The 10,478-nt window shown below is 70.4% G+C and overlaps 1 protein-coding gene across 8 annotated transcripts; it reads left to right on the top strand.

Annotated features, from left to right (window-relative positions):
• Positions 1-1,834: 1,834 nt before the first annotated feature.
• On the top strand, positions 1,835-10,163 carry B3GNT8 (UDP-GlcNAc:betaGal beta-1,3-N-acetylglucosaminyltransferase 8). Of its 8 annotated transcripts, XM_039510653.1 has the most exons (4): positions 1,835-2,185; positions 4,232-4,310; positions 7,335-7,428; positions 8,729-10,163. In XM_039510653.1, exon 4 carries the CDS (start codon positions 8,750-8,752, stop codon positions 9,959-9,961), a length of 1,212 nt encoding a protein of 403 aa, XP_039366587.1. In that variant the 5' UTR covers positions 1,835-2,185; positions 4,232-4,310; positions 7,335-7,428; positions 8,729-8,749; the 3' UTR covers positions 9,962-10,163. The 8 variants fall into 8 exon arrangements, with proteins under 8 accessions (XP_039366587.1, XP_039366591.1, XP_039366589.1 ...); XM_039510657.1 differs by lacking the exon at positions 4,232-4,310; XM_039510655.1 differs by lacking the exon at positions 1,835-2,185 and having other exon boundaries at positions 3,883-4,310.
• Positions 10,164-10,478: the final 315 nt, after the last annotated feature.

The raw sequence follows: 10,478 nt of genomic DNA, 5'->3' as shown, positions 1-10,478 counted from the left end.
GGCTCCTGCGCTCCCCCGCTCTAACCACTGGACTCCACTGCTCTCCTGGAGCTGGGGAGAGGACCCAGGAGTCCTGGCTCCCAGCCCCCCCCGCTCTAATCACTAGACCCCACTCCCCTCCCAGAGCCGGGGCGGGAACCCAGGAGTCCTGCTGCCCAGCCCCCCGCGCTAACCAGCAAAGCCGGAACTGGACCCCGCTGGCTGCTGCGGAGGGGAAGTGCTGACGGGCTGTTTATTTTTAGCAGCAGGTTCGTGGTTCAAACCCCGTTATCGCCTCCGTGCGCCTGTCTGGCCGTGACCCAGGCCGGGGGCGAACGCTGCCCTGCGGGTGCCTCAGCCACCGGCCTCGTAACTCTCCGCGCTGCCGGCTCCCGAAGGTGGGGCCCGGGGGGGGGGTGGCGTGTCCTTGGCCGCCTGGCGGAGGCCGGGGCGAGGCAGGGGGTCTGGGGCTGAGCCTGGCTCCGTTTGGCGGGGGGGGGGGGTTCCGGCGGGGGGGCGGCTGCGACCAGGCTGGGGGGTCCCGGGGTCGCCGGCCTCGCCTCGCCGCCCCGGGGGGAGTGAGCCCCCAGCTCGTCCCCGCCTGGAGCTGCTGTCGCACGGGTCGGGGCCCTCGCCCAGCGGCCCCTGGCAGGAGGGGGGTTTGGCTGAAGCTCTGGGGCAGCCCCACGGGCCAGCTGTCGCCGGCTGCTGCCGAGGGAATGAACGGACCAGGCCGTTACCGAGGGACCCAGCCCCGCCTGGGGCCGGCCGACCTCAGGGCCACCCAGGGCGGGGGGCTGCGTCCCTGACCAGCTTGGCTAAGGGCCATTCAGGGACCTGCCCTCCAGGGACTGATCTCAGCTCTGCGTCCCCGCATCCCCCGGCGAGGAGTTCCGCAGGGTCTGTCCTGCCTTCGCTTTATTGTCAACCTGCCGGGGGACCCGGTGGGCGGGTGAGGCGGAGTAACACGTCCCTTTCTCCGCCCCCTTCGCGATGTCACAGCCCCGGCCCTGCTCCTTGGGCGAGGATCGGTCCCAGCGGCTGCTTTCCGGGGGGCCGATCGCACATGGCCATGGGGCGCCGGCGCGGGCCGGGGGCAGGAGCCGCTGTGTAGCCTGGCGGGGGGGGGGGGGCTCGGCGGCAGCCAATTGGTTCCGCTTCGCCCTTGCCCCCGGCCCCGGATGCCCCCCGCAGCCGCTGGAAGGTGCCCGGGCTCTGTCATCCTCTGCTCCAGGCCTCCCCCTGCCTCAGTTTCCCCACAGAGCAAGGCTCCTCCTGTGCCACGTGCTCTGGCGAGGCCCCAGGCTGGGTTTTGAAGCCCAGAACAGAGCGGGGCCAGAGGCAGAAACCCGGCAGGAACTTTGCCGCTGCTTTGACACGGGACGGCCCTGACGCCACGGGGACGGACGCCGGGCGAGAACCCGCAGCGGGCCGGGACACGGCCCAGGAATCAGCCTCGGGGCCTGGCGCCAGGGCAATGGGCCGGGAGCTGCACCCGGCCCGGCCCGGCGGAGACTCTCCCGGCTCCCTGGACGGAAAACCCGAATCTCTCCCCGCCCCCGCCTGAAACGTGTTCAGACAAAGGGGCGGCAGGCGGTGGCCGCGGGCCTGCTCGGGCAGGTGCCTCGCTCGGGAGCTGGAACGGGGCGGGGCTGAGAGCCGGGGTGTGACGGGAGCCGCGTCGCGGGTGGGGGCAGCGCCCCGGGTGGGTTTCTGGCACTCGCTGGAGCCCGGGTGTGACAGGAGCCGCGTCGCGGGTGGGGGCAGCGCCCCGGGTGGGTCTCTGGCGCTCGCTGGAGCCGGGGTGTGACGGGAGCCGCGTCGCGGGTGGGAGCAGCGGCCCGGGTGGGTTTCCGGCACTCGCCGGAGCCGGCCGGGGACGGAGCGTTTCCTGCAGAGCCTGGAGCCGCTTCAGCTCGATGAATATTTGATGGGAGCTGAAATCGGCCGCGGAGCTTTGCTGACGGGCTCCACCCTCCGCTGCCCGGGCGCGGGCGGGGTGCCCGGTTATTTCGGGACTGGGGCCGCGGGCGGAGGGGCCGGGCCGGGCCCGGGCTGGTTTCACGGCCCGAGGTTGGGATGTGACTCAGAGGGGAGCCGGGTGCGTCTGGAGCAGCAGAAAGAACCAGGCTCCCTGCGGCCCCCGAGACGCGTCGCTCGGCCCGGGGAAGAGCAGAACCGGCGAGCGGAGCCGAACCGCCCCGAGGTGAGAGCGGGGCGGGGACCGGGGGCTGCTCCTGCCGGTGGCCCGGGGCGCTGGCCTGGGGCTTGCAGCCCCCGGGGAAGAGGTTGGCCCAGCCGGGAGTTCAGACGCGTCTTGCAGGGGAGCCAGGGCGGGTTTCTCGGGCGGGAGCTCGGGGGCTGCCAGCCTGGGAAGGAGCCTCTGGCCGGGCCGCAGGTGGGAATCGAGAAACCCGGAGGGAAAACGAGGCCCGGCCTGCGCCCCTCTCCGTGGGCTCCTGGCGGCCTTTGGCGGGGGCAGAAACAACCCCCCTGCCCCGCCGCCCCGCAGGCCTGTTGCTCGCGTGGTGCCGGGGAGGTGTCCTGTCCCGGGCCGGGCCGGGGGGAGCTCGGCCCTGGCGCCGGCCGCAGGCTAGAGGCTGGTGCTGCTTTGGGAGACGGGGGGAGGAGCTGCCCCCCCAGCCACACCCCAAAGCTTCCCTTTGAATCCCCCCCGCCCAGCTGAGCAGCAGACTTGGGTTAGCCCTGCTTGGGGGGGGGGGCTGAGACCTGCTCCCCAGCCCCCCCCCCAGTGCTGGCACCCCAGGGCTGCATCACCATCCCTACAGCCCCCCCCCCCAGCTCTGCCGGTGCCCGTCACTCCCGACCCGCAGCCCCTGATAGCCCGGCCCTGGGCTCCCCCAGCTCTGCCAGTGCCCCTCACTCCCGACCCGCAGCCCAGGGCTGCTGGGGGGGGGCAGTTTCCTACAGGAGCTCTGCTGGCGTGTGCCCTGGGGAGGGGCTGCTCCCATCTTGTGCCCCCGGGGCAGGGGATTGCGCTGAGAAAAGGCTGCGGGTTAAATTCAGGCTCTGGAGGCTGTAAAACAGGAATCGGGGGGGGGGTAGAGGAAATCCAGCCAAGTGCCCTGAGCCAGGTTACATTCGGAAAAGGGGGGGGATTTGGGGGTGTTGGTGAAAAGGGGGCAGCGTGGAGGGAGGTTCCCGCTCTGCCTGTGGCAGTTACAGGCCCCGTCACCGGCGTGTCTGACCGAATTCCCCTCCCAGCCCCTCAGGCTGTTGTGCCCATTGTACAGATGGGGCAGTGAGGCGCACGCAGAGTAAAGGGCAGATTCTCCACAGTCCTGGGGGGCCCGGGGGGACCCAGGGCTCTTGCTCCCTGGCCAGCCGGTCTCTCTGCTGCAGGCTGGGGGCGGGGGGAGCCTCGGCTGGGAGCAGCAGACCCAAGGGGGGAAGTTCTCCGAGCCTCCAGCGAAGGGGCCCGGGCGCTTGGGAAGGCGTCGTGGTGGGTGGCGTGAAAAGCAGCCCAGAGGGGGGAGGCTGGAGTCGGGTGGCAGGAGATCCCGTAACGCCCGGGCGGCCGGTCCTGCCCCGGGCCGGGCTGCGGAGCCACCGTGTCTGGGCAACTTGACACCTGAACTGAAAACCTCTTTGGTTCCGCGCCTGAGGAAGGCGGAGGGCGACCGTGCCGGGCTGAGGCGCTGCCTAGCCGCCGGGTTTGTGCCTCAGCTTCGCAGGGGGTCAGTTGTGTCCAGGCTAATTCCGGAACAAACAGAAACGCCCCCCCCCCCAGTCCGTGAAATTGTCTGATCGTGTCCCGGGAGAGGCTGGGAAGGGGCGACCGGGGCTGGGTCACTCAGGAGCCGCCCTGCTCTGCTCGCTCCCTCCGGGGCACCTGGCGCTGGCAGGACGCTGGGCTGGATGGACCTTTGGGGGGGGGGCGGTTTCTATTCACTGGCCCCAGCCGTGTGCTCAGCACCGGTCAGAATGTGCCAGGAAACAGGCCTGAGCCGGCGCGTCCGATCGTGCGGCCCCTGCTCTCCCCGACCGGTTCCCACCAGCTCCGCCTGCCCGGGCTCCACCGGGAACAAGCTGATCCCGAAGCCTCCCGGATTTGTGACCTCAGCGGGGATGTGGTGCTGGATCTCCGGAGACGAGGCCAAGGGACCCCCCGGCCCCGCCCCGCTCCCCCAGAATGAGCTCCCAGCTCCCCGGGCAGCTCCCGGGGCTGTGACGCTGCCGGGCCGAAGGGAGCTCCCAGGCCGGCTGCTGATCTCGGATTGTCTATTCGCAGGGACCGGACCCGGGCCGTCGCTAACCCCGCGGAGGGGCTGCCCCAGGCGGGGAGGAAACCCTGTGTTGAGCCGCGCAAGGTGCCACGGAGCGATCGGGTTGTCCCCGTTCAGGGCCTTGCACCTGGATTTCTGCTCCGGGCTGGGCCCGTGTCTGTCTGGCCGGCCCCCTGCCTGGGCCGTTATTCCCAGAGCCAGCGCGGGGTGACTGTGACCACCCGCTTCTTCCTAAGCAAGCGCATTTTATCCATAAGGCAAAAGCAGAGAGAGACGAACGCCCCCCCCAACGCCCATCTCCACAAAGGCTCCGGTCAGTTCCCCGACTCCCGGTTGTTCGCTGGATCAGAACAAAGCCCGGAGCCCGGTTAACTCCCCACACCCCCGCCCCAGCGCGCAGTGGGACTCGGAGCTGCCAGTCGCTCCGGGGGGCTCCATGGGGCTGACAGCGGCAGGAATCTCTCGGCCCAACCCGCCGCGGCTGCATTGCGAGGCGCCGCTCAGGAAGCTCCGGGGTTGTTCGGTGGGTCCAGGAGCGGCTGGAAGAGCCGCTGCCCGACGCTCCCGGGGCTGGGGAAAGGAGCCAGGTTAGAGGGGCCAGGCACCTGGCTGGCTGCTGCCTGCGCCGGGCGTGGCCGGGCTGGTGGTAACGCCCCGGGGCTGATGCATCGCGGGGCAGGAGTTTGCTGATAACCGGTTCAGCTGAACGCAGCTGGTGACAAGGGTCCCGGCGATGCTCTCGCGGCCCGGCCCGGCCCCCCGGGCTGGGCCCGCCTGCAGCTGCTCCCCCGTTCCCAGGGGCTGGGCCGGTGACACGCGTGGGCCGTGACCGTGTCTCATTCGGGCTCGTCGCCTTCGCGGCGGCTCTTCCCAGGGTCCCGCTTCCCTGCAGCCTGGCGCAGGCTCAGCCCCAGTTCGGCCCGGGCTCCGGGCTCGTGAGCTGGGGCCACACTGGGGGAAGCCCCCGCGTGAACCTTAGAGCCGGGGTCCTGCCCTCAGCCCAGCCTGGCCGCTCGCCAGGGTCGGCAGCCGCAGCTCGGCTCCGGCGCTGCTCCGCCGCAGATCTACGGGGGCGGTCGGGGGGAGCTCAGCAGCATTGGGCCCATTTGTACAGATGGGAAAACTGAGGCCCTTCCCCTCCATTAACCACCCGCTGTCTGGGGGGCTGGTATGTTACAAGGAGCACGGGGGGGGGGAGGCAACACGCCGGGTTACTGGAGACACCAGCAGCGCAGCGTCCGGTCACACCTGAAAGCCCCGTTACGGCCCGGCCCCTGGGCCTGACTTGGCGGGAGGAATCACCCGGGGTCTCAGTCCCGCTGCAGCAAAGGGGGCGTCCGGCAAAGCGACGAGGGGCCGGCGGGGGCAGCTGTGTCGACCCCCCCGTTCCCCACCCGAGCCGCGGCCCCCGGCTGGCGGGTACCCGGGTGCTCGCCGGAGGGCAGGTGCCGTTCGCTGGCGGGCTCGGCACGGGCACGGGGGCAGCGGGCGAACACAAGGCAAAGGGCGGGGCAGGGCCGGGTCTGGCTCGCTGGGCAGAGTCGGGCTGAAGGCAGGATTTAGCCCAGCGCCATCGGGCTAAACTCGGGCGAGTTGGCGCGAAGGGGGCTCGTGTGCGGCCGCGGAGCGGGGCTCGGGGGCCGTTTGCAGGGGGGCTGCGTGGCCGGAGCCGGGCGCTCGGGCCGTGTCCGCGTGGAGGAAGCGGGTTCAGGAAGAAGTGAAGTGAAATGAAGTGAATCGTGACCCCGAAAGGCCGCAGGCGGCTCGGGGCAGCGCGTGGCCTGTTCGCGGCTAAGGCCTGGCGTGGGGGGGGGGCTCACCCCGTGGCCGATGGGGTGGGGGGGTCAGTGGCTGCTTGGGAGCCCGGCGGTTCCCACGCCGGAGCTGAGGCTGAATCACAGACGGTGCGTGGCCGGGGCGCGGCACTGCTACGTGCCCAGGCCGGCCCCGCACGGGCTGGTGCAGCGGCTCGGCCGCGCGTGCCGCACACGGGGGGTCTGGGTTTCTCTGGGGCCGGGCGGTCCCCTGCACCCGCCCCGCCGCGTTTGTCTGAGGGCCGCGGGGAGCGACCCCCGGGGCAGCGGCTGGAGCCAAGCCGAGGCCTCGGGGAGTCGAGTGGAAAGAGGTGGCGGCGGGGGGGGGGGATCCCGATTCCCGACGACTATCAGACCCGGTTCCCGTTTCTCTGGGGTCGCCTGGGCTCCCGGCTGGTTTCAACGGAACCGGGACCTGCTTTCTGGTCCCTCCAGCCCGGGTCCCAGCCGGCTGCACCGTGCGAGCAATTCAGGAACCCGCTACCCGGTGCTGTCCTGGTGACCCCTTCGCACGCCCCCCCCCCCCAGCCATTGGACACTCGTTTATCTAGTTAACACCATTATAAATGCTGGCGGCAAAGGGGGGTTTGGGGTGGAGGCTGGCAGCTCGCGACCCCCCACGTAATAACCTTGTGACCCCCCCTGAGGGGTCCCGACCCCCAGTTCGAGCCCCCTGGGTGGCTGTGGCGTCTTGCCCAGGATTTCAGGGTCGGTGTCTGGACGTGCGGTTTCTGGGTGTGTTTCACCCCATTTCATCTCCCCCATTAACGTGAAGGAACCGCCTGGGAAAAGCCCCTTTCCGCTGTGAGCGGAGCCCGTTGCAGCTCAGAACAGGCTCTGGCGAGTCCTGCTTGTTCAGGCGGCAAGTGACGATGGTCACGAACCGCCGCAGTGCCCCGGCCGGTCCAGGCAGCCAGAGCTCCTGCTTCAGGGCACAGGGCAGGAAGGAATCTCCCTCCCGCTCCCAGCACAGCCCAGTGGCCCCGGGGAGGAGGGGACAGCCGGGGAGCTGGGAGGGGAGGCAGGCGTCAGGGTGGGTGACGTTGGCCAAGCGGAAGGCCGGGACCAGGGGAATCTCGCTCCCCGGTTAAATGCTGCCTGGAACTGCCGTGTGCTCCACAGCTCAGCCTGGGGCCGTGAGAGCCCCATGGGCTCCGCATCCCCTGCCATCCCCCCTTTCCTCCTCCGCCCGCTCCTCGGACGCCCCTTCGGCATCATCCCCGGCCTGCCTGTGCCAGGACTGGGCTCCTCAGGAAATGTTTATAATCGTTTGTTCCTGTGGTTCTCTCCCCAGCATCGAGATGCAGCCAGCTCTGGGGTGGAACGTGGCCGCATCACCAAGCTAGAAAGAGCCCCGCTGCCCGTGGGGACTGATCGCGTCCATGCAGGTGAGAGCCCCACGGGTCCTCCGAGCCCTGGTTCCTAACCACCCCCTCGCCCTGCGGCTGGGATGCTGATAAGACACATGGGGAAAAGGCAACACGCCGCGGTTACTGGAGATACAACAATTAGCATATGCATGTAAACCCCCCCCCCCCCCCCCCGCCCCCCCCCCCGTCCGGCTCAATCTAGTGGCCAGCTCCCTTGCTCCCGGGCAGGGAGAGCCGGGCCCGTCGGTCGCGACACGATGCTCCGGGGAAGTCTTGGCAGGACGAAGTTTCCTGGCGAGCCCCCCCGCCCCCGTTTACACGGTGATTTTCCTTCAGCGGGAGCAGTGAGTTTTGCAGCGTCGGGCTGCGATCGATGGTTTGACGAGGGCGCGTTTTCTGACATTGTCCTTCTCATCCCTTATGTGGGTCTTTCATCGAGTCACCCCAGGCGGGATCTGACCACAGCTCCCTGGTCCCCGAGCCGTCCGGCTGCCCCCCTCTGACAGCCGCGGCCTTCAGGCTCCCCCTTAACACCCCTTCCTGTCGCACCAACCGGCGTCTGGTCACACGCGGTGTGAACGGGAACAGCCAGTGATGAGCTGCCAAAATCTTAACAACCTTTATCAAAAGTTCTGATTTAAGGGGGGGAGGGGCCGGGAGAGAGATCCTCGTGGGGCCAGGGGCCCCTGCAGGGCCTGGGTCAATTTGCCCCCCCTCCCCTCCCCTCCCTTCTGGCCAGCTCTGGAGCTTGCAGCAGCCCCCCCCACACACCTTGCTGGGCCACTCCAGAGCTCAGCTGAGCTGCCCAGCTGGTGCCGGCGGCTGGCCCCGCTGCAGCTGGAGGGAAGCGGGGGAGGGGCCCGGGGAGCCTCAGCCTCCCCAGCTGGGGATCCTGGGAGCAACAGGACGGTCCGGCCCGCGGCCCGGAGTTCTTTGCCCCCCCCCGGCCCTTTAACAACCGGTTCTCCACGGAGATCTAATTTTAGCAACCGGTTCTTGGGAACCGGTGGGAACCGGCTCCAGCTCCCCACTGGGAACAGCGAGTTCAGTGCAGAAGAAAAACAACCCGGGGCTGCTTGTCCCTATTGAACACGCTGAACCTGCAGCCAAGTGGTGACCCCCCAGGCCCGTCACTGCCTGGAAACCAGCCCAGAGCCCGAGAGCTGCTGGCTGAGCAGCGCTCCCCGAGGCCGCTCCGAGCTGCTGGTCGGGGGGGGGCGGGGCCAAGCCCACTTCCGTGCCTGAGTCTCTCGTTAGTCCGTAGCCTTCATGGTAAACGATACAAAACCCCACCAGCCCCTCCCCTCCCCCCTTGCAGGCGCCGTGATGGCGGAGGACCATGACGGGGACCAAGCTGCTGACGGTGGCGTTGGCGCTGCTGACGCTGCTGGCCCTCAAGGCCTACATGGACTGGAGCCTGGAGCAGCCCGAGGGCCTGCCCCCCCCTGAGCCCGCCGGGCCCACCCCCCCCGACCCGCTGGCCGAGCCGCTGGGGGACGACCCGGCGGGGCTGCTGCTCCGGCTCAACGCCTCGCTGCAGCGGCTGCGCGGCGCCGTGCCCGAGGCGGACGCCTACTGGAACCGCCAGCAGCACCGGCTCTTCCGGGCGCTGGAGGGGGGCCCGGCCAACGGCACGTGGGGCTGCGGGGACGGGCCGGCCGCGGCGGCCGAGATCAGGGACTTCGCCTCGTACCCGGAGCAGCACCAGCGTTTCGTGCTCCACGCCGGGTGCCGCCGCTTCCCGCTGCTGGTCAACCAGCCCCGCAAGTGCGCCGGCAACCAGACCTTCCTGCTGCTGGCCATCAAATCGGTGCCGGGCAACTTCGCCGCCCGCCAGGCCGTGCGGGAGACCTGGGGCCGGGAGGGAGAGCCCGGCGGGCGGCCGGTGCGCACCGTCTTCCTGATGGGCGCGGCCCACGGCCCGCACCAGCCCGACCTACGGCACCTGGTGGCCTCCGAGAGCCGGGCCTACGGCGACGTCCTGGTGTGGGACTTCGAGGACACGTTCTTCAACCTGACCCTCAAGGACGTCCTGTTCCTGGGCTGGGCGCGGGCGCACTGCCCCGCCGCCCGCTTCGTGCTCAAGGGCGACGACGACGTCTTCATCAACACGCCGCGGGTGCTGGCGTTCCTGGGGGCGCTGCCCGGGCGCCGGGCCCGGGCGCTCTACACGGGGCAGGTCATGGCCGACGCCGCCCCCTTCCGCCAGGCCAGCAGCAAGTACTACATCCCCGAGTCCTTCTACGCCGGCCCCTACCCGGCCTACGCCGGCGGGGGTGGCTACATCTTCTCGGGCCGCCTGGCCCCAGCCCTCTTCCTGGTGGCCCAGCACGTGGCCCTGTACCCCATCGACGACGTCTACGCCGGGCTGTGCTTCCAGGCGCTGGGGGTGCGGGCCGAGGCCCACCCCGAGTTCCAGACCTTCGACATCGCCGAGAAGGACCGGGCCGACCCCTGCGCGCACCGTGAGCTGCTGCTGGTGCATCGCCGCAGCCCCCAGCAGACCGTGCGACTGTGGCGGCAGCTGCGGGACCCCCAGCTGAAATGCTGACGGGGGGGGCTCCGGCAGGGCAGGAGAACGGAAACGGGGGCTCGGCTCTGTGCCGCCAGAACCGCCACTTCCCTCCCGCTGCGTGTCCCCAGCCCCCCCGCTCCGAGCCGGGCGCAGGGCCATGGACGCGGGCGGGACCCGTGTGTGCCCGGGGCGGGGGGCACTGCTGTGTCGTTCCCGGAGGGGCCATTAAAGAGTGTCTGGACGGACTGCGGTCTCGCTGCTTGGCCGGGGCGGGGCGGGGGGGGAATGGAGCCCGGCCCCGCCCTGGCCAGCCACCGAGTGCAGCACACCTGGCTGCGGAGGGAGCCCGGGCTGTGGGTCGGGAGTGAGGGGCACCCGCAGGGCTGGGCTGGCAGGGGCTGCAGGTCAGGAGTGAGGGGCACCAGCAGGGCTGGGGGGGGCGGGGATCCCAGGGCCGAGCTAGCAGGGGGCTGCGGGTCGGGAGTGAGGGGCACCGGCAGGGCTGGGGGGGGGCAGGGCTGGGCTGGCAGGGGCTGTGGGTCGGGAGTGAGGG

Source organism: Mauremys reevesii, linkage group 22 (assembly GCF_016161935.1).
Source record: "Mauremys reevesii isolate NIE-2019 linkage group 22, ASM1616193v1, whole genome shotgun sequence".
In the NCBI taxonomy this organism is placed as follows: Eukaryota; Metazoa; Chordata; order Testudines; family Geoemydidae; genus Mauremys; species Mauremys reevesii.
Note: the sequence above shows the minus strand (reverse complement) of the source record. Positions and strands in the feature narration are given on the sequence as shown.